The sequence below is a fragment of the Sciurus vulgaris genome (assembly GCF_902686455.1).
Source record: "Sciurus vulgaris genome assembly, chromosome: 15".
Classification (NCBI taxonomy): Eukaryota; Metazoa; Chordata; class Mammalia; order Rodentia; family Sciuridae; genus Sciurus; species Sciurus vulgaris.
In genome coordinates, this window is record NC_136476.1 from 86,484,592 (window position 1) to 86,508,439 (window position 23,848).

Consider the following 23,848-nt stretch of genomic DNA (forward strand, 5'->3'; position numbering starts at 1 on the left):
GTTTTCATTCCAGCGACTACATACTTACTATGATATTTATTTAAAATATATATATAATTCATAGATTAAGTGATACATTTCCTTTTTAAGGGAAATGTATTTAAAAACGTGAGTCTATTTTTAAAGATATTAAAATAAAGACAGCCTGGAAATATGGCAAAAAAAAATCAAGATGGTAATGTGTGAATCTAATTTCTTAGACTGGACATTTAAGAACCTAGTATTTTTCTGGCTTTTGTTTTTAAAATCTTTCTTCAAACTGGCCCTCCCACCTGGAATATTCTCCCATCCTCTTCCCTACACCCTGGATTTGCCCATCAGGATGACCACACATCCCTCTGGGGCCACGGGTGCCCTCCCATACTTGTCTCTAAGATGTACCCACCAGGATTCGCCCACTAAGCTCAACAAGGCCTCTCTTTAGCTACTACCTTCTGCCCTGTACCATGTGGACCTGCATTGCTGCCTTCCTCTCACTGTCCTGGAAGCACCGTGACTACAGGGCCTTGTCCCGTTCTAAGTCGCCCAAGGTCAAGCATATGGCTCTGCATACAATGGGCCCTCAAGACAGAGTCCTAAGTGACCATGCTAGGACTCCTCTGAGCATCCTGAGAGGAGACAAGATCTAGCATCCCTCGGTTCTGCCAACGAATGAGAAAAGGGATCAGTTGTTTATGCCCCAAGTATTTCTGGAAAAGAACAACTAGAGCAGAAATTCCTTGAGCCAACTCATCGAGTTTCAGCACAGTCTGCAAGTCGGCTCTAAGTCCTCCACAAGGTGCCCAGCCTCTTATGACTACTTTATAAGCAAAATGCAGTGATTAACCTTGGGACCACTGAAAACCACATGTACAAACAGACTAAATTAATATTTACAAGATCAAACAGGACAGCAAAGACGATTAGATTGAGAAGGATTTAGATGTGGGTCAACTCATACTCCAAACCACAAGTGAAATCTGCTATTAAGATGCCTCACGATCACTCTTGGCACTGACAGTTGCTTGCTTCCAAGACAGAACATTAGGAAGGGTAAAGCACATGGACTAATGTCAATGTACAGAGGACTCCCCATCACTGTCCACTCCCCAGAGCCAACGTGGCAGCCAAAACCAGACATCCACAGATGACACCAACACCTCCACCCCAGCCCAAAGGGGCCGGTAACAATGCTGGCCAGAGCAGCTGCTTACTGCACTCTCCCCACGTGCCAGACGCCATCACCATGACCCAACGAAGCTGCTAAGGTGAGATACCAAGAGAACAAGAAACTCAGTCCAGGACACCAGGAAGAAACTGCAGAAGCAGCTGAACAGGGCATCAGGCAGGGCCCAAGGCTTGGTCTTCATGCTGGACTGCTCCATACCTTCGGCCTCCAATATAACTGGCATAACTTCCACCACAATAATCAGGGTGTACTGCTACTTCATGTCTTCCATTTAACCTCATTAAGTAGGATAAATGCCGGCACTTTGCCCTGTTGGTGCAGCCGCAATATGGAAATGGAAGAGCAAAGCTCAAATCTGTAAAGCTGATGCCTGGTAAGTACACAGCAATCAGGTGGAAGCATCGCAAACTTCCACAGCCATGAGCTGTTTGAGAAAAGCAACTTTTCAACTTCCAAGGAGTAGACACAGTAAGAAAGGACTCTAGACCTTGCAGAAGCCGTGAACAGCTAAGCATGACCCCAATCTCTAAGAAATGCTGCACCAACACCACAGACAGAGACCAAACACAGCTGGCTGCAGATTATCTCCTGAGCAGAGCAACTGCATGCCCAAGTTGAGGGATGTAAAGGAGACGACGAGGCCACCTTGCTCCAAGTAAACCTGTCAACAAACAGAAGAGCCAGAGCCGACAGGGACACGTGATGAAGCAGGAACAAGGGACCACAGGGTCCTGGAATGCCAAGACTCACAGAGGAGTTGTCCTTGGAAGGTCTGGCTGCTCTGCCTACCCTTTTTTCCATAAAATACCCAACAAATTGCTCCTTTTTGGCTAACTCAAAGTGAATGTTTTCCTTGTAACCCAAAGAGCCTAGACTAAAGCAAAAGTAAGCCTCAGCCTGCATCACCTGGCAAAATCCTCAGCCTGCTCCATCACACAGAGTTATTTTATAGGGCTGGCTTGTTTGGGTCTCCTGGACCTTGGTGGAGGTGGAGAACACTGTGGAAAGGGCCTAGTGCCCACCACCTCAGAGCTCTCTGGTTGCAGGCGAGGCGTTTCCTTCCCTAAGACGTGATGTCTTCATCTGACAAGCCAACAGGGACTACCATGCTCAAAGGACCTGAATAATCTGGGGAGAACGAAGGAGATAATGGATGGGGAATCTGGGCTGTGGCCTGCTGGGGGGGTGCGGGGGCACACACTGGACAACGCTGGTGAAGGTGTGGTGAGAGAACTGTGTTCCTTTAAGAGGGGACCCCAGGTGGGATGCCTGGAATGCAGGCAGATACTAAATCAGCTAGTGCTTGGAAAATCCTGCCTGTGCTTGCAGTTGTCTAGCAGGTGGTCCCAAGCATCACTCATGAAAATGAAGAGACTTCCTGAGTCGATCTTCCTTCAAGATGCTCAAGTTATCCACGCCCTCCCTGATGATGAAGATGGTGTGATGGTGATGAAGACATCGCCATGTGGCCCAAAGTGACAGTAATAAGCACAGTACAATTTACTGTCCTAAAGCAAAAAGCACCGTCGAATGACAATACTATTTTTTCAGCACTGAGAATTATATAAGACTTGGCCACCAATTTTAAAAGTAAAAACTCTACATTAAGCTGAATGAAAATACATTGAATGTGATCATCTGAAAGTCAGATAGAAAAAATGTGACATAACGGAAACCATCCATCTCTTCCAGTTTTCTCATACATGATATAAGGCTAATGGTCCCCCTCTTCCTACCTCATAGAGGAACAAAGCGCATTACTCTTTTTACAGTAACTTGGAAGGTCACATGAAGGTCACTGAGTGATGAAAATGTCTGGGCGTTCCAAATCCCCATGTCTACAGTTTCAATGAAACTGCCTGAAAAACTAAGGATTTTACAGTCAGCCCCATTATCAATGTCATATTTCACTTATTTCTAAAACGTTCTGAAATCGTGACGCATCTTACGATCACGGTGTCTGAAAATCACCTTTGACAGTGTTAGTTTGACAGTTTCACAGTGTGACAAAGAAGAATGAGGCACCTTCCAATCAATGGTATCTCCCACTCAACAGAGCAGAAGCCACACCACTCACACCTCCTCCCCTCCGTACGGACGCATGCACTGCTCCAGTCCCATTCCGAAAATCCCACTTGACTTGAGCGACAGGAGCAGCGGTGGCAGCCAGCGATAGAACCTCATTGCTGAGGGAGAATGAAATTTAACTCACATGTGAAGATAAAGGGGCCAGTTCTCCACCTGTGAGATGTGACATACGGCAACAGAATCCAAACCAGTGCTTTTCCTGTCTTAAAAGCTTTTAGCTCAAACCAGAGGATTCATGTTGGAGAGTCTAGCATCTCAAGGAGGGCAAGAGGAAAAACACCATTCTCAGACTTCAGGGAAGAGCAATGGACAGGCATGGGGCTTTGTGAAAGGGAGACAAGCTGCAAGTTTAAACAGTAATTTGTGCATAATTATCCTCGCAGGTTGATACAAGATAGTTAGATTAAATAAATTAATCAGAGAACAAATTGTGCTGGCAAGCTCCAGTGCCTCGCTTCTCCTAAGGCCGACCTGCCAACAGCTCCAAGGCTGCAGCTCACAGTCACCAAATCGGAGCTGGCAGGTGATGGGGCCAAAGAGATGCAGTCACACTCAGGAGCCAGAGGAAGCAAACTGAGGGGCGGGCCAAGGGAGGGCTCTGCTGAACCGTGACAATGGAAACCTTAAACACAAGATCCATTACAGCCTGAACACCCACTGTCATCTGTACATCACAGCTGGAAATAAATCCTCAGGAAAGCAGCCATTAACACGCCTCGCCCGACACACAGCTCGACAGTTGGGTCTGTGGAGAGGGGCTGCTGGACGCATGACCTCACCTGCCCAACCTCCTCACTCGGGTTGCAGGAAGGACAAAAGCACAGGCCGCTGTCAGCTGTCAGCATCAATGCTCACTAGAGCCAGTGTGCACTGAGCACAAGCTAAGTTCTTCCCCCGCGTGAGCTCACTGTTGTCCCCATTTGAAGATGTGGAAACTGAGAGTCAAGAGAGGCTGAGCAACCTGCCCAGCGTCACACAGTAAACAGACTGCAAAGCCTGGATTTGATCTCACTGCTGGGGAAAGAGAGGGGCTTATTTCACAGTGCAAAAAACATGAACAAATGAACAAAACTCAATTGTCATTTCTTGTGAAAAGAACCCATGAGCATACACAGGTCCCATGTGTAAAAATCAGTAGAAGAAAGAGTGAGCAGGTCCCTGTCAGAAGGCACAGTGGAGGGAGCACAGTCCTGCTGCAATGCGAACAAATCTCACCCACACACAGACACAACTGAAGAAGCTGGGTCAAGGGAGCCAATGCAAGCTTGATCCACACGCACAGATGCAGCCAGGCCATCTCAGACCAACTCCTGGACCAACTCACCAGCTGGGAGACGAGCACACAGGGACAGGGACTGCACCAGCCCAGTTGATGACACCTGACTATGGAACCTTCCTTACACACCACCTCCCCCAGCTACACACTGTGTTGCTCAACAGTAAGTACAACTCAATTTTCAAAGTGTTTCAAAATGTCTCCCTTTACCCTTTCCGAGGAACAAGTCCCCAAGGCTGACTTCTGATAGCTCTCGATGATGATAACAGTCACCCTTCATCAACTGAAGGACTGATACAAGACCCGATTGCAAAGACGACCATTTCTGAGACACCAGCAGGCACTTTAGAAAAGAAAGAAGGGTGCGGTCCAAGGGGCACGGAGAGCCTTGCAGGAGGCAGGCCGAACCCCAGCTTTGGAAATGAGCTCTCCATCGGAAAGGAAGGTCAGAGCCCAGAGACCAAGATGCCGCACCTGCAGCACACGCCACCTGCGCTAGGCGGGAGGGCCACAAGCCAGGCATGGCCAGCCCCGGAGGCCACACCGTGCTATGAAGCAGCCAGCCCTCTAGGCCCACTGCTTTCAGTGATAAGGCTTCTTTTTTTCCATATGCTAGTAGTCATTTGCAATGAAACTGATTTGGCATATTTTAGACTTTATCATTTTGACTTGAATATTCAATAATAAACTTTTATAGAGTATAACATGTTAATCACTGCAAAATGTGTTGTATTTTAAGAAGGGTATAAGCATTTTATTAATAAAATACTTAGTTTATAGATTTTTAAAAACTAGTGATACTTCTCTTTTCACAGCACTGGTTCCCACTTTTTGAAGTCACAGATCCTGAAAGAGCCTCCACCAATGCTGTGGTTATTCCCTAGAAAGGCATGCCCACAGTCTCGTGGGTCAACACAGGCTGAACCACAGACACACAATTAAAAACATCAACCCAACGCTCAAATTACTTTTTTTCTAAATATATTTTTTACTTGTAGATGGACACAATACCTTTATTTTATTTATTTATTTTTATGTGGTGCTGAAGAGTGAACCCAGGGCCTCACATGTGCTAGGCAAGTGCTCTACCACTGAGCCACAACCCAGACCTCAAATTACTCCTATGAGGTCTCTGCCAAGGGTTGGCCAAAGCCACAGGAATGGATAACCTAAGTTCTGCTGGGATAACCTAGATCAGAAATGCTTTCTATGGCCCTGAAGGCTTAGGGAGCTAAGTTATGCTTTAATAATAACTCAAATTTAAAAAAAGAAAAAAACATGACATAAGAATATAGATATGTTAAAGAAATTGTGATTTAACTAGAAGTTCTCCTTTGCCAGCCTCATAAAACTACTCACTTGACTATTTAAAATAAGAATATTGACAGTGATCCTTGTGTTTTCTATCAATGTTTGAGAACCCAGACATTCTACACAAAGTTAAGAAAACATTCTAAGATTCCACCCAAAAGCAGAGCCATTTTCAGAACATGTCCTCATCCTAGGGCTGTGACCATGCTCTCAGGAAGCAGCTGCACAGAGCCTGTGGAGGCAGCAGAGAACAGAGCAGAAGGGACTGGAGTCAGAGGCTCTGTGACTCTTCTCAACCATCTAAAGCCTGTGACGTGGAGGTCACTTAACATTTAGGAACCCCGGCTGCCTCCCCAGTAAACTAAGGCCAAGCCCACCCCAGCCTTCAGAGCTCCCAGAGAGCCAAGGATCATTCCAACAGTTAGCATGGGCCAGCCACTCTCCCCCAACAGGCACGCAGCGCCAGGTGCTCCTCATAACCCAGGGTGGGTGCTGTCATCAGTCTCACTGCACAGATCAGGAGACAGGAGTGAGTTGCCCAAGGTCATGAGCCAGTAAGGGGAAGCCCAACATGAACCCAGGCAACCAGGCATCAGAGCCTGACTTCACTTCACCTGGTTGAGGTGATGGTGGCTATGTCCTGGCTTCAGAACTGTAAAGTGCTAAAAATAAGTACAAGACTTTCTACCTCTGGAACTTTCACTGTATCCTTTCTCTGCCCTTTTCCTATGTGACTCAAAATAATCAAGATAATTTGCCTTCTGTTTGTATCCCCAAACTAGTTTAAAAAAAAAAAAAAAAAAAAAAAAAAAACCTTAATATGCATTATCCTTCAGCAAGCCAAACCGTGAGCAGAATCATAAACCTTCCTGCAGCTGCACACAGGAAATGGGGCAAAAGAACCATCTCCTCCCCAATTCGCAACAGAGGGCACCTGGAATTCCACCTGTGCCCTGACCCCTCCTCTCAAACACATGGGCTTTAAGTCATAACACTTTCTGAGGATAAGCTACTTACTTAGCCCAAGTGTTGTTAGTTTGTTACAACAGAGAACAGGCTGGCATGGGCCCTCCCCCACCAGGCCATCTGAACTTGGCTGCAGTGGGAACCACGGGACAGCATGGGGAGGGTCGCGGCAGCGCACAGGACCAGACCTCGTGCTGCCTTGGGAGGAGCGGAAAGACTCCCCGCATGTGTGACTAGGAGCAAATATGCAAAGATGAGGGAGTAGGAATCAAGCAAAATTTGGGAGAGGGCAAGGCCTGTTTTGGCAGGGGCATGTGGCAGCAGGGTCCATATGGCATCTCAAGGTGAGTAGGTGCCAAAGCAGGGCTCTACAGGAGGCAGCCCCAGGGAACGATGGAGTTTGCCTTAATCCTGAGCCCAAGGAGTCAGAAACACGTCTGAGCAGGAGATTATGTGATCAAACTTGCATTCTGAAAGGTCACTCTGACACTGTGTGGGGAAGACTGGCTCTGGGAAGACAGGGAGGCAGTAGGAGGCTGCTGCAGACATCCTGGCGAGGGGGGGAGGTTCATGAGCTTGGCAACAAGTACCTGTGATCAGAGGCATGGAGACAACCACACGAGATGTTGTCACTGGGAAGCACCCTCCAGACCACACCAGGCTGCAGGACCCAAGCAGCAGGTAGCTCAGCCAGGCCCTCTCCACTCAGCAACTCCTAAGAATAAAGCAACTCCACCAAGACACCTCCACCGTCCTAGCAATCCGAGCACATCACTCTGTGACTGAGGAGGACATTTCGGTGTCAGGAGGAAGTCTCAACAGGAAGAGCAACATTCCCCCAAGACATCTTGCTGGAAATTACTACACTCTGGCTTTGCAAGATGAGGTCCCTGAGCACATCTTGGCCAAGGATTCCAACAAACTGCCAGCAGGATAATGTGGTCACGCTGTCTGAGCTACTGTGAAAATGCATTCAAATCTCAATGTCTGAGTGCATCCAAGCAGTTAAAATTAACACGATCTCTGTTTGAGACTGGGAAAAACAAGGGACCAGGAGTAGTCGCCTCCATAATCTGCTGCTGTTTTGTTTTGTTGCTGCTGCGTTTTCAACATTTTAAATGCATGTGGAGCTGGCATTTTGGCTATCCAAATCAAGCCTGAAGGTAATCTAGTTAAGCAGGAAGGTCTCCACGGGCTCAATGAAGTGTTCGGGGGACAGGCCACAGGAGAGGGGAGTGGCTGAAGACCCACCCTGTGCCTTCCCCCGCCCTGTGCCAGGTACACTCGCCAGCAGAGAGAGAGGCGTCCTGGAACCTACCTTGCAGGTGAAGAGGGTGAGCCCTGGGGAGGCGCTGCCGCACACAGATCACGGCAGACTTCAGAAGGAGCACGCACTGCCCCCGTCACCAACGGAGCCCTTCAGTGTCACTTCATCACCTCCTGCTCACGGGTTGCAGTCTCCCAGAAACTTGGATCATTCTGATTCTGATCACAAGCACCACAGATGAGACACTAGTTTTAATCAATGTGTGAACTCAGGGAAACATACTGAATTTTAAAGTGCAGTTTTAAAAGGCAAGGTGGACAAGGCTTGCTGATAGGACAACTGGACGAAGAGCAGGGCAGCCAGGCAATGGGAGAGAACACCGCGCCAGGACCAGGGCTGACCCCGGGAAGCCAACCTCACAAGCGAAAAAGGCCTCGAGGTCCAGGATCTCAAGGATATTTAAGCAGATGCAGCTGGAAACACAGTTGTCCTCTGTGGCTTAGCTTTCCACAGTTTCAGTGACCCGTGGTCAACAGCAGGCTGAAAATTCTAAAAAGAATACTTCAGAAACAAACTATTTATAAGCTATAAGTTGAGTGCCATTCTGAGCAGCGTGAAGAAGTCAGCCATGTGATCAGACGACTGGGGGCATCACAGCGTTTGTGTTCCAGAAGCCCTTACTTTACTTAATAATGGAGCGAAGCACAAAAGTAGTGAGGCTGGCAATTCAGATGTGCCCGAGAGAAGCTGTGAAGGGTGTTCTCTAAGTAAAAAGGCAAAGTGCTCAGCTTAATAAGGAAAGAAAAAAATCACATTCTGAAGTTGCTAAGATCCACCCTAAGAACAAATCTATGTGGAAATTATGAAGAAAAAGAAATTTATGCAAGTTTTGCTGTCATACTTCTAACAGCAAAGTTACAGTCTCAGTGCACAGATTAAGATGAAAAAGGCATTAGATTATCAGGTCCAGTACTATCCGCAGTTTCAGGCCTCCAATGAGGTCTTAAAGTACATCCCTCCGGGTGAGGGACATCGACAGAAAAGGGAGTGACAAGTGTGTGGCGCTCTCCTACGGCCCACCACTTGCCACCAACAAGACGAGGAGCATGTTCTAATCACGGAAAGAGACCCACTGGTCAGGTCCTAGTTCAGCAGCGGCAAGGAAGTCAGTGCCCTAACACCGATCCGGAGACTGACGACCCACCCCACCTGGACACAAATGTAAGCTATTCTTGGTACTGTCCTGAAATCAACAACAAAAAGCAGGGTTGGAATACAGTTAAGGGCAAACTAGTGACATGCCAAGGGCAAATAAACCAGAACACTGGGCATCACTAGCAAGAAACCTGCATTTGCCTTAAGAGTGTGACAATTAAAATGCAGCAAGCTATAAAACAGGATGATTTTTAAGATACTCAGACAGCAAAGGCACCACTGCCTTTATGTTCAGATGTTCTTCCAGTTATGTCATCCACCCCTCTGTGAGTTACTTTTTTTCTGAGAACAAGGAACTATAAGCTGAGGTATTTAAGGCCAATGGTGAAGGAAGGGGTAGGGCCAGCAGGAGACCCAGGAATTACTAAAACCAGGTGCCTTGGGCACTGTACTCCTCTGGTCAAGTTAGAGAACTGAATGGAAGCTAGGTCCCACAAAGGTGGGAAGTCTTCTGCTTCATTCACTGTCTCTACAAGAGAGCACAGTACGTGCCTGCACATAGTAGGGGCTCAATAAATATGTTCTGAATAGATGGGCTTGGGTGTGTCCTAGCAAACAGCACAGCACCCAAAAACCAGCTTAGAAATGATTACAACTGAGCACCTGACACCAAGCGCAACCACTTTCTCACAGGGAATGCACATATGCGTGAGTGGGTGCGCGCGCGTGCGCGCATACACACACACACACACACACACACTCAGGCTTGCACATTCACCCCCCAACTCTAACACGTGAGAGGCATTGAGGAGAGAGAGCTGAACCCCAAGTGCTCAGTGGTGGCAACTGCCGACAGTGGTTTATAACCAGAGAAGCCCACCAACTAAAAGTAACATTGGCACAATGTAGCCCTCTAATCCTAAAACAGATGGAGAGAAGAGGAGCAACTGGTAGCTCATGACCCAGTTCAAAACTGAGTATGATTCCTGTTTAAAAGAAACACAAGGCAGCTGGACATGGTGGCACATGTCTGTAATCCCAGCAACTGAGGCTGAGGCAGAAGTTTAAGGCTAAACTTAGCAAGACCTATTATTTTCAAAAAGTAATAAATAAGGGCCGTGGGTGTGTCTAGAGTGCCCCTAGGCGCAATCCCCAGTACCACAAAAAAGAAAGGAAGGCTGACAGGCAGAGGGGGTGGCACCCATCCTGACAGGGCCATTTCCCACTGCCCTCCCATGCCAGTGAAGGCAGTCAGGGGCCTGGGCAGTTCCTTTCTCTCCAGAGAGACAGCCAGCAAAGATGCCAATTACCTGCTAAGATCCAAACTTGTGGGGTCCTGAGTTCAGAGCAGGTGACGGCACCTGCCTCTCCAGGGCCAAGGAGCCTGCAGCTGCTTTGCTCACAGGTAGAGGCAACTCCCCTGAGCCTGCCCAAGCCTGGGCTGGGTTCCACAAACCTAGCTGTCAGTGCATACCTTGGCCCTAAAGATTTCGATATGTCTATGTGTGGGCCACTGCTCTTGCCTCACGGACAATGGGTCACTCCAGGGGAAAGGGCTGTATCTACTGAGCCTCAATAACAGAAGAAACCTCTACTGTTCTGGAAACCCAGTTGGCATTCCCTTTTCAAGCTGCCAAAATACTGCTGGTCCCACTAAGAGGGCGAGCATGCGGCCATACACTAGTCACTCTCTCTGCAAAATGAGGTACGCTAACCTAATAGCTGAGGTCCCCATGAGATCTACCTCTCAGTCTAAGAACGAGTGTGTCTGGAAATATGCGGGGTGGTGCTCAGTCACTAAATGCTACCAGGCACCAGATTCCAGTCACCCAACCCTGGAGAAAAAGAGAGCCTCAGACAGCACACAGCACAGCATGGCCAGCGCATCCACCCAGAGACCATGGGGCAAAAACAGACACATCAGCTCAGAAGAAGCACTCACTAGGGACTAGAGGAGGAAGCAGGAAAGAATGTGCCCAGGAAGCTACAGGGCATACCAGGCAGAGGGCAGCAAGCAGCAGGGCACAGGCAGCTGCTCGGGTTCCTCAGCAGGGCACCACGAGTGAGAAAGGAGGAGATTCCAGAAAGCACCTTCAATCCACAGAGCTCAAACAAGTTTGGCAAGACCACAGAGGCACAGGGTGAGGGCAGGGACAAAAGTTACTGACTTGCCAGAACCTACTAGCTGAGCAAATGGTCCCTGGGGTCAAGTGAGGGTCTTGGGGAGTTCCATTTAATCTGTCAAGTCACCAAGGAAAAACAAGCAGAGGGCAGCCCAGCAAAGATTCAGCAAGAAACTGCAGCGAGCTGGACCTCCCAAAACAAATGTGACTGCAGCAAAGCTGGCCCCACAGAGGGGAAGGTGGAGTGCGGCTTCCAGAGGCCCAGTGCCAGTGTGGAGAGCAGAAGGCAAACAGATGCCCTGGCCTGGCCTCCTCTGCCCCAGGCAGAAAGCCTGACCCCAGCCCAGGGGAGCACCAAGAGCAGGGAAGCTTGGCACCACCCCACACCCGCTCCCTCTCACTTCATCTCACAAGCACAATGCTGTGTGTGAAGAAAGGTCAAGCTGAAGCAAACCGAGCAAACTCAGGAAGAACAATCTAAAAAGGAGAAAGGAAGAGAGGCAGGACTTCAGTTTACCTGGGTTCAAATTCTGCTACACTGCACACTCAGAACTGGCTGCCAGTACTTACTACTCACTTAGTGCCACTGGTGTCCCACCTGGAATAGAACTGTACTTTCCTACTCAGACACTCCGAACCACCCTGGGGGATCGGGGTTGTGCCCACTGGACGGTTCAACAGACCGAAGCCCTCAGGTATTTGATAACTTCTCCAAGTCTCAGTCCTCACACAGAAAAAGGCTTCACCTTGTGGGGGAAACAGGCCAGTGAACAGAGTGGGTAAAAGCGACAACAGGGACATGTCTTAGAAGGCTTCACAGAGGAGGCAGCAGCTAGGCTGAGCCCTGGATGACAGAGTTTTCCACAGAAAGAAAGGAGGGAGGACATGTACAAAGTTCCCAGGACAAAAAGATCATGGCCTCCTGGAGAACTGCAATTAATTTTTAGACCAGAACTGGCAAAAGCAGCACAGGGGGAGTGGGAGGAAGGGAGCTGCAGGCTGAAGGATCTGCCACCACATCCAGGAGGTGCTCCAGATTATCCCAGCCCCTAAGGAGGAACACGCGCCGGGGAGGGCAAGAGGGAAACAAGACCGAGCTGGGCATGCGCAGGTCATTATCCAGCCCTTACTTTTGTGTATGTGAAATGTTCCATAATAAGAAGTTCTAGCTTTTCTGTTTCCTCAGGAAGAGAGGGGAGAAAGGAGGGCTGGAGGGAGAAGGGAGGCGTTTAGCGAAGACAGCCCTGGGCTGACCTGAGGCTGCCAGTGGTAAACAGGTGAGGCGCACATCACCCTGGAGCTGATGGGTCTCTGCACAACCACCCTAAGAGGCAGGACTGCTGGCCCGAGTCACAGATGAGGCTAGGTAATGCGGCACAGGTGTGACTGCTTCCAGACCCAGCTTCCTGAGCACTCTTGCCAGAATGCCTCCCAAGAGATGGAAGAGCTGCGAAATCAGACTTCTATTTTATGAAGCTCCCTCAAGAGCTGCAGAGCGGAAAACAGATGAGGAAGGGCAGATGCGGAGCCTGGAGCATGGCCCCACGCAGGGACCCCGGGGCTTGGGCTGGGGCAGCAGCAGGCAGGATGAGGCAGCAGCTGAGAGCTCAGTCAGAGGCTGTGAGGGTCGGGCAGTGGCCTGGGTAACAGAGAAGTCTGGGCGTGTGGCTGGACAGGGTTGCCCACCACACAGGACAGATGGGGGTGAGGAGGCTTTAGTTCTGGGGTGCTTCTGTCCAAGAGGCCCATGAGAGTCTAAGGGCAGGAGTCCAGTGGGCACTCTGATACGAAGGCTGGCTCTCAGGGGAGATCTAGGCTAGTGACAGGTGTCATCTTACATGGCTACTAAATGAAGCCTTGGGAGCACTGATAACCCAGCAGATCTAATCTGAGCCCAAACCACCAGAAAGGAAAGACAAGTGACGTGAGGCAGGACAAGAGAGTTCCAGTGCACAGTGGCACAGGTCCCTCCCACCAGCCACATGCGGCCAAGCATGAACAAAACGACAAACAACTTCCTCTATACCTAACATTCTGGGAAAAAAGATCGTGCACTTTTAAGGCTCTGGTTACAGTCTACACAGAAGGTTCTGGACAAATCACACAAACTTCACCAGTCCAAAAAAGGCTAACGAAGAGACCCAAAGAGGGTATCCAAAGAGCCCCCACAACAGAACAGTCCTGTGGGGCTCCGCAGCCACCTCTGCAGCTGCATGGCGGCAAGCCACTGAAGCTTCGTTGTCCCTCACAGAAAGAGAAGGGGGGTCACGAACCTGATTCCAGCAACAATAAAGCAACAATTCTCACAAGTTACTAAAAAGTAGAACTTCAAGATGGGGAACTGGCCCAAAGCCTTGGAATGGAAACCATTTAAAGTACTAGGGTGTCACCTGATCTTCACTAACATTCACACCCAGTGAATCACAAGAGGCCGGTGCTATCTGGAGAACCTTTGCCAGGTAATTTTCCACTGAAGTCCTTGAGGGCAGTGCTCTGCTCTGCCACATAAGATGCTCTGGAGCACAGACCACAGTTCCATGTACTTCAGAAACATTCCTGGGCAAGAGAAGAAGGGATGGAAAGACTCTTCTCCGGGTCCTGCATGGGCTTTCATTTTATCCCCACAGGGATCCTTTGCTAACAGCTGGACAAGTCAGAGCTGAAAGGGCCTTCAGAGGTCATCCAGTTCAACCTTTCAACCCACCAACAAAGATGTGGAGCCAGAGGAGTAAGGCCACTGGCAGGGGTCACACAGCTGGACACTGGACGGCCAAGATTAACCACCACTCCCTGGAGTACCTGCCCAGTATCCCCAATGCACATGACCTGACGGAAGTGCTGCCAGTTGGACCAAACTGCACACTCACCACCAAGCACTGCTCTAGGCACGCACCACGGCTGTGCTAGACTCACTCACCACAAATGACCACAGGCAGGAAGCGCCACCCCATCTGCAGCAGCTGGAATGGCCGAGCACAGGCAGGTTATGCCCCTCACCCCATTACAAAGCTTGTGGAGGGGGTGGCAACCCAAGCCCAAGAGCCTGACTCCACAGCTCTGCAGGTAAAAGGCACCCTAACTGACACCCTGGACACAATCCAGACATTTGTTTTTAAACTGGGCTTTGTACTCAAAACTTTTCCTAAAAAAAAACAATGTTAAAAACCCCAGAGGGGCCCACAACACTTTTTCCCACCAGGTGAGAGGACTGCAGAACCCATCAGCATTCCCATTCCTGGGAAGAAGGTCTTATCCTCCTTAGTTTGAAGGAACGGTGCCTGCGGAAGATGTACCCTTCTTCCCTCCTCTGCAGTCTTCTCATTCCACAGGGCCCTCCGCGCCTTTACTGCCCCTTGATTCCCAACCCCTCGCCAAAACCCCAGTCCCTCACCTCCAGCCCAGGCTTTCTGAGGAAGGGACCCACATCCACACGCACACCTCCTAACTGGGAAGGGTTGCTATCCATGCTCAGGCTTCCCCAGGGGAAGGCACTGTCACCTGCAGGAATCTGATTTGAAGAACATGAGGAGGACAGATCAAGGCCAAGGGTGGGAGGCCTGGTGATGAATGGAGGTCACCAGAAGAGGCCGAAGCGTTAGATACTGCCACCAGCCCCTAGGAAGTACCTACCCTGTGCTGGTTACTGCTGTGCTTGTGATACTTCATGCAGTCCTCAGAAGAGCTGCTGAAACACCCCATCTTTAGGAAGAGAAACTGAGACCCCTGCTATTAGGCAGGAGAGCTGGGACAGGAGCCAAGGTGATCCAGCTCTGGAGCACATGACACTTCATGAGTAAGCATGCAGAGTACATGCTACCACCACGCCTGGTGATACATGAACATGCACATAGCGCTGCCACCACCTGGTGATGCAACCACCATCATTTGGCACTCTCTCTGAGAGTCAGCCCAGCTGCTACTGCATTTTGTTGCTGTTGCTGCAGTGCTAGGGATGGAATCCCAGGACCTCGCACTCGTAAAGCAGGCACTCTCCCTCTGAGCTATATCCCAGCTCCCCCTAAGGCATGCGCACGCGTAATCCCACTCCGTCTTCTCTACAACCGTAGTAGACAAATAGTCCTCACTGTAGGAATGAGGAAACATGCTCAAAAATAACTTTTCTCCTCAGTCAGGACACACCTTACGCACAGCACTAGATTGGAACTTGGGTAGTCTGGCTGCAGAATGCACATGTAAGGCACTACCTGTCTGAATCCTACGGTGTCTAGAAATCCAGGAGACTCATTTTATTTCATTGTTTCTTCTGTCTGATTGTGTTACTTGATTTTTTTCATAATGGCTCCAGGGGTAGCAGGTTTGGGGGTGGGAGGGAAGAGGCGGGTACAGGGTTCAAGGCTAACCAGAACAGTCCATACTGCAGTCAAACCCATTATGCTAGCAAGTCCACTCTGAGTGGGTGCCATCAAGACAGACTGAGGAGAAAGAGGACCAGTAAGAATGGTACCTGAAGCTGGTGGTGGCACACACCTGTAATCCCAGTGGCTCAGGAGGCTGCGGCAGGAGGATCATAAATTCAAAGTCAGCCTCAGTAAATTAGTGAGGCCCTAAGCAACTTAGCAAGACCCTGTCTCAAAATAAAAAATAAGAGGTCTAGGGATATAGCACAGTGATAGAGTGCCCCATGTTTAATTCTCACTACTGCTGAAAAAAGAACAAATGGAACCTAGTACCCCTGTAATGACAAAGATAATCCAGAACACTGACTAGTGCTAAAGTCCTGATGATTCAGCTCTGGAAGCATCTAAGTGACTTTTTTTCCTATTAGATACTGAATGGATCAGTGTTCCCTAAACAAGCATCAGCTATGCTGAGAGAAGAACAAGTCAGGGGTGGGCCTGGTGGCAAGGAAAACACCAGGAACACAAGCGAGTTATCAGTAATCCACAGAGAGATAACCCAAGAGGCTGATGGGGTCACTTCTGCTCTTTCTAGACAGTGTTCACACTGTTGTCAAAGTGACAGGTGCTGCAGAACACCTGATATCAGGAGCAGTCGCTCCAATCTGCCTGACTCAGTCAACTCCAAGAGATTTCTACCAAGTCCCATGCCCTCCTAAGCACGGCTCTCGACTGGCTAAGCCCATGCTTAGGCTTAGGGCACGCCAGGTGACAAAAGACACAGATGACACTGCTAACCTCAGCCCTCAAGGAACTCACCATCACCAAGCGACCTCACCCTATCTTTCCAAATTACCCTCGTGGAAACCAGCCCTGGTCACCACCACAAGATCTGAGTTCCTTCTCTACGCGCGGCACAACTAGACTTCCCAGGAATGGCTAAAAATGCAAATGCCCTTACTGTACTTCATCAAAAATACACTCACAAGGCGCCAAAGGGGTGTAAATTAAAAATTCAACACAAAAAGCTTTTATTTATTCTTTCGTTCATTCAGTTAATTTAATTTCATGTTTACTGTGTACCAGGAGCCTTGCTAGGTGCCAAGGACTGAGAGCACCTCAGTACCAAGGTACCTCTCTTCTTCTATGGCTTACCCTTAAAAGAGGACAAGGTCTCTTACAGGAAAAGCTCAGGGCTGCGCTGTAGAACACTTCCAACCCTGTCTTCTCCAGGATGCAAAAACAGAAAGAACACCTTCAAACACGGGTGTGGGGACAAACACCACAGTAACTTACAGCCCCAGAGTAACTAGATTCTGGTAACAGCAGTTCAGGAGGATAGAGTGAAGCTAATGTCTTCAGAGTTTCAAGTTCCTGGGATAGAAAGCACAAAGGATTTTGGCATCCTGGAGAGCAGCGGGCTCCTGAAAGCAATCCTCCCCGGACACCAAGGGACACCTTTATATTATTAGCCTCCTGCCACAAGTGAGCAAAGTCAAAGCTGGAAATAAAAGCCTGGTGACAAGACTCCAGCAACGATAGAAAGGGACCTTCAGGGTAAATCTGGCCTAACCCTCAGAGTGTCGGGACATAATAAGCAACAAAGCCTGCACTGACTATTTTACAGCAAGAGCGGCATTGATGCCAATTATTTTTTGACCTAGTCAAGAGAGCTTGTCATCCTTCCACAGAACAATTATCTATAGGTACATAATAGTTAAAAGCTAAGTTCTTTCTCCAGTTCAGCACAAGAAAAGTGCTGCTCACAGCAATTTGACATCATTTCACTAAATTAGATTAATTTTTAAATGTGTTATTCTAACAATTATACCAACTCCATGTAATTATTATTCCAACTGACTTTACAAAAATTACAAAAATCCCCTAAAGAAAATAATGAGTCATTAGGCATGCACGAGTCTTTTCTATGGCCACTAGCACATAAAACAGAAAGTTCACCACATAATGGGCGGTGTCAAAGCCTTTCCCACACTTCCTTCAGTTCTTAGTCAATAGCGCGGAAAGCTGACATTGGCAAGTTACCCCAAACTTCACTTAATATATTAATGCACTTATTGGTTTCAACTCTTTGAGGGTAAAATGATGAATGGTGAAGGCTTCAGCAATTAAAAAGCTCTTTTCATTTGCAGGAGAAGATAAACACACATAATTAATTGTTTGCCTCTTTATGTCGCCAGCTGGAAATTGGAATACTAGCTTATTTCTCCAGGCTCCTTCTTGAGTTCATTAAAGAAACACACATACAGCATCCTGTCCTGCTCTTCCTCTTCTTTCTGGGTCTTAGGGACTCTTACAATCCACCTTAACTCCTTACCAGCGCAAGGCAAGGCAATAACAGCCACAGAGGAAATTACCTACTGCAACAGAATTAACAAAGCTGCTAGCCCTGCAGCCCTCCTTTAAGTAACTGACAATGAGCAGAGCTGCAAGGATTCTGAGCCAGTACACACAGTCTCAGCAGGAAAGAAGCAATGGTTGATTAGGAATGTCTGTCCTGGAAAGAGCAATAGCTTGAGGACCCATGTAACATGCATTTGTTGTCGTCTCCACTCTTCGTTGAAGCATGAAAATTAGGAAAAAACACACAGATCGAATGAAAAAAATGTAACATGAACTCTTTCTAGGATGCAATTAAAAGGGGAAAAATTGATTTCTATCATTGAAAACCTTAGCAAAATAAGACTGACCATCAAGTTTTAGAGACAAAAAAAAAAAAGCAAACTAAGTCAGGAAACCCAAGTTCTAGTATAGCTGGGGAACTGGGAAGAGGCAGTTCACTGGGCCTCCATTTGCTGGGCTCTCCCAGAAGGGTTCACACTTCCAACCATTCTCTTCTGCTCGTGGCACTAGGAAACTGGTGAAAGAACACAGTCACTTCACCAGGTTGGGGACATGCCAAAACTCCACATCTGCTCACAGTCATATGGATTCATCATCTGTATTTTTAACCTGTAGCATGTCTAAGGCAACAGGTTCCAATATATATTTCTTTTCCTTAATACAACCTCTTTTTCCACCTCGGGGCAAGGGTGAGGATCAGAGACTTCTATTTTAATAGCTGAACAATTAAATTTAGTGAATAAAAATAATTAAACAACCTTCACTCAAATGTTCGGCATCATCACTTCAATGTAATACCAGTCACATTCCCAAAGGTCCCCATAAATTATACTCCGATCAGCCTACATCTTCCCATCACTGAAAAGTCCTCATCACTCTAAATGTCTTTCTTTCAAGAACTTTACCCACATTACACATTGACATGGCCTCCTTGTCCCCACACCAAAAATCAAGGCATTCTGTAAGGAATCCAACCAGAAATAAGTCAAACCATGTATCTACTGACCAGATTCCAACAATCACCAGGTAAACTCACACAGATGACCAAGAGCACATCTGGGAGAAACAGAAAGCTCTTAGGGGACAGTCTGAGGGTGGAGCTGTCTGTTGGCTAGGATGGTCCCATGTCTCAACAACTGACAGACATCTATCATTTTTTGTCTGCCTAATCCTCTTTGCTATGGTTTGGTTGTTTAAATGTGTCCCCCAAAGGTTCAAGTGTTTCACACTTGGTCCCCAGTGTGGCAATGATGGTGTGGAACCTTTCAGAGGTGGGCCTAGTGGGAGGTCCTCAGGCCAACCAAGGTCATGCCCTCAAAAGAGACTATGGTAGCTCAGCCTCTCTGGCTCCCTGTCTGATGATGTGCTCTATTCCTCTCACATGGGATCCCACTGTTGTGAAGCCATCCACCATGAGATTCTCACTAGAGTCAAATCAAGGCCAGCACTCTGCCCTCGAGCTCCTAAACTGGAAACTAAACACACCTCTTTTCTTTATAAAGTTAGCCTGCCTCAGGTATTTCACTATAAAAATGAAAAATGGATTAATAATACACTGTCCTTTTGAAAAATGCCCCTCTCCAACCCCAAGGAGTATCACTCCTGTGCTCCAGGAGATCTAAGGTGAGAACCCCACCATGCATGTCTCCGAGGACACCTACCAAGCAGGGCCAGAATCCTTTCTCAAGGCCCGGCCTAGGCACTAGGAGATCTTCAGGTTTAAAGATTGCTGAAACCTAGAACCACCAGGCTATCTTTTCCAGCACCTGAAGAATATCACACCAACAAAATACAGTAGGTCTCGAGGAAACAAGAGTGAAAATTTCTGCCTCACCACCTGCACACCCTGCTCCTGATGAGCTCAGCCTCGTAACACAAACTCCCTGAACATTTTGGTTCCCTTACCCAATGAAGCCTTCTCCAAACCCCAGGTTTTTTTTGCAGGATTTTTTTTGTTTGTTTGTTTATTTTGTGTGTTTTGTTTTGTTTTCTAGTTTCCTATGAACAGGAAAATAAACATGCACAACACATAGCACACAAACAAAAGGAACTCATCAGTGAACAAACTTTCCAGGTTTATGAGCCTAACTGCTCCTGTTATTTTTAGAACAAGTTCAGTTTTCCTTTTACAATTGTTTAAAACAATTAGCAAATAATCTAACAAACAGCATGCTAGAGATGTTGTTCCATCCATGACCGGACAATAACATAGAAACAAAAATCAATGTGAGTGGCTAAACGTTAGCCTTACCCTTCTGGGTGTCACGAACTCCTCTGAGAATCTGGTGAACACTAGGATACCTTCCCCAGGCAAAAATGCACACACCTCAACATTCACTCATAGACTACCAAAGGCTCATGAAAGCTGCTCCCTACCCCCAGACTCCAGGCTGAATATGCCTGATTCAATGTAATCACCTGAGCATCACTATTATAGTCCTCAAGGACTTAAAAAAACTACAAAATAGCTCACAGGAAAATTCTAAAATTTCCAACTCTATAACACCATGTGAATAAAGATTTAAAAAAAAATAAAAACTAATCCTCGCTTTCTGCATTTATGAAAGATAAGAACAGTTGACTTTTGCTCTATTAGCTCCATTTATGACGTCTCCTTACCTTGTTGGACCATTTATATGCTTGCAGGAGTTGACTATAGAGGGGAGTTTTGTCCTGCACAGGATCCAGGCTTAACAACCCACTGTTATGGAGGGGATGGTTCTCAGATGGCTTGCCTACTAAGTTGCTCAGACGTTCCAATTCACTGAAAAGTAAATAAATAAAGCAAATAAACCCGAGATCACTTAAAGCTCCAGAGGAGCTGACCACACTGGCTAAAGGCTGCTCTCCAAAGTATCCATCAGAGGGCCAGGCAGTGGCACATGTCTATTATCCCAGGCAGGAAGAGCACAAGTTCCAGGCCAGTCTCAGCAATTTAGAGAGGTCCTTAAGCAACTCAGTGAGATCCTGTCTTGAAATAAAAATAAAAAGGGCTGAGGTGGGGCTGGGACTGTAGCTCAGTGGTACAGTGCTTGCCTCGCATCCATGAGGCGCTGGGTTTGATCCTCAGCACCACATAAATAAATAAAATAATGGTATTGTGTCCATTTACAACTAATATATATATATATATATATATATTTAAAGGGGGGGGGCTGAGGATGTAGCTTAGTGGTAAAGCACTCTTGGGGTTCAAACCCCAGTAACCAAAAAAAAAAAAAAAAATCCATCGGAAGTCCTTTAAGAAACACCTTTTATAAGGTAAAAAGACATCAGGGTGCGGAGGCGCACGCCTGTAATCCCAGCTGCTTGGGAGGCTCAGGCAGGAGGATCATGAGTTCAAAGCCACCTCAGCAATTTAGTGAGGACCTAAGCAATTCAGAGAGACCCTGTCTCTAAATAAAATATAAAGAAGGGCTGGGAATGTGACTCAGTGGTTAATGGCCCCTGGGTTCAATCCCCAGTACCAAAAACAAAACAAAACAAAACAAAAAACAAAATCAGAGACAACCAAGAAAACCCCTTATGGGAATTTTAATATTCATTTTAAAAAGGGCTCCCTGGTGCTGTTGCAAAGGTGAAAAAAAGTTAAGGGCACAAGAATCAGCAAGATGCTGAAATCAGGATTTAACAACTCGCATTAGCCTCCATTGGGGGAGGAGACTTCCTGGGATTTTGCAATGTGGTACAACATTGCCTCTCACTAAGGGTTTTCAGACCCACGTGCAGAGCCCTGCATTTGGCAGAACAGCAAGTACCTGAATAAATGATGATTATTTATCATTCACATAGGGGTAGGTTTGTACACGATGCTTCACAGATGGTAAAACTTAGCAAAACAAAGAAGAGATAAAATAAACAAATGGAATGGGAAGACACCACCACGGGGGCCGTGTCAAACAAACACACTTTAGTCTAACAGGAAAACTCTGGAGAAGCTTGAGAAAGGGATCCAACAGCAAAAGCAAAAGCACATTGCAGGCGTGTGTTCTGAGAGTCCAGTCCCCAACCGCCAACAAAAAACTCTGCAAACAGCTTCTGGCACTACATGCTTTTCAGAACCTTCAGCCTCCTTCTCCTTGGCACTACTGTACAGAGATTTAAGAAAGCAAAGGGGTAATGTTTACATTTTTAAAGTTTCCAAATGCTGAAGAGTTATAATACCCTGACAATCACAAAGGGAAGCAAATCACAGAAAATGGAAACAGAAGCAAAGAATTTATTGGCACTTGGCACTTTGCCCAAGAAAAAAAAGTGGACGTGGCACTGAGGAGGGGATATGATTTATGGCAACTACTGAAGGAGGGAAAAGTTACCCATCATTGGCCACTATCTCCTCCTCCATCCTACCTCTTTTCGCTTCCTTACTAAGGAGACCAAGTTGAAAAAAAAAAAAGAAATCTGAGCTGGGTTTTTTTTTTTCCCAGTGGTAAAGCAACAGCCTGGCATGCCTCAGGCCCTCGGTTTGATCCCTAGCATCATAAAAATAAATAAATAATTCAACCAGTAACCTTCCTGGGAAGTACTGACTACCTTAAGGAAGGGAGGGCAAGTTTGGTATCTAAGCAAACAAGTGCTGACCATGTGCCTGGCGTTTTACAAACATTCACTCATTTAATTCTTATTAATTCTTAATGGTTAAAGCAGAAGTAAAGAGGACATTTACAATCCCTAATACTAAAGGGCCACAAATTAAGAGTTTTGGGTGCAGGGGGTTTGTGTAAATAGATAGGCTAACAATTACAGATTAGGTCTCTATTGAGGAAGAACTGAACAGGACCAATCCACGAGCAGTGGCAGTGCTGAGCAGGTGGCTGTGGAGGAGCAGGGGAAGAGGGAACGACAGACCAAGGCCTGTTTTGTCATGGTGGGCGTGAGAACTGATAAATTCGAGGTTCAGGGGCGAGGATCTGGGTCAATCAGTTCCAGTGCACTCGCCAGGGTTTGGGTAGTGCTGTTCCGGGTCCTGTGGGGACGTTCAGCACAGGCTGACCAGACGCCATGGGGCGCAGAGGGCCTACAGGTGGGAAACCTGCTAAGCTCGAAGGAGAGGTGGAAGTTCTGCGAAGAGCACGCCGCCTCTTCAGGAACCGACCACCAGAGCCGAGACGAGGGCGGCGGAAGACAGCCAGGACCGGGAGCCCGGAGGATAGGGACCGGGAGGCGGGGCCCGGGGTGAGGGGTCGTTCCAAAGGGCTGGCAGAGACCGAGGGCGGCGCGAGGGGAGAACAGCCCTGACACGGAGGACTCGCGAGGGGTCCGAGCTGCGTGGGGATCGAGCGGGTGCAGGAGCCGGCCCCTCGGTGGGTACCTACTTGAGGTCCCGGGTGACCGAGTGCAAGTTGTCCTGGAAGTGCGCGATGAAGGCCTTCTCCCGGCCCTCCAGCGTCTCCTTGTTCCGCATGCCATCCTTCAGGCAGTCGAACACCCTGCTCACGCTGGAGCGCAGCGCCTGGATGGCACTGATGGCCTGTGCGAAGGCCTCCAGGTTCACCCCGACGCTCAGCACATCCGCCATGCCGCCGCCCCCGCGGACCCTTCCGGTCGGCTGCGCGCGCCGCGCCGCGCGCGCTGATGACGTTGCCGGGGCCGCCGGGAAGTGTAGTGCGCGCGGGGCCCGCCCACTCCGCGGGGGCGTGGCCGGGAGGGCCGCCGGGGCGGGTGCGGCGCCTGCTCATCGGTGGGCGGCGAGGGGTTAGGGAAAGCTCGCGCGTTTCTCCAAACTTGGGCTCTCGGAAGTCGCGGGGAAAAGAATTGCTCCGAGCAATGAAGTCC

The 23,848-nt window shown here is 48.1% G+C and overlaps 1 protein-coding gene across 1 annotated transcript in view; it reads right to left on the minus strand.

The window, feature by feature from the left end:
• MED27 (mediator complex subunit 27) overlaps positions 1–23,631 on the minus strand; it is a 192,465-nt gene extending 168,834 nt beyond the window's left edge. The window contains exons 1-2 of the mRNA XM_079111779.1: positions 23,389–23,631; positions 20,693–20,837 (exon numbers count right to left, since the gene is read on the minus strand). Of these exons, the coding sequence (XP_078967905.1) occupies positions 20,693–20,837; positions 23,389–23,591 (348 nt within the window). The 5' untranslated portion in view covers positions 23,592–23,631. The remainder of the gene's footprint in view (positions 1–20,692; positions 20,838–23,388) is intronic.
• Positions 23,632–23,848: the final 217 nt, after the last annotated feature.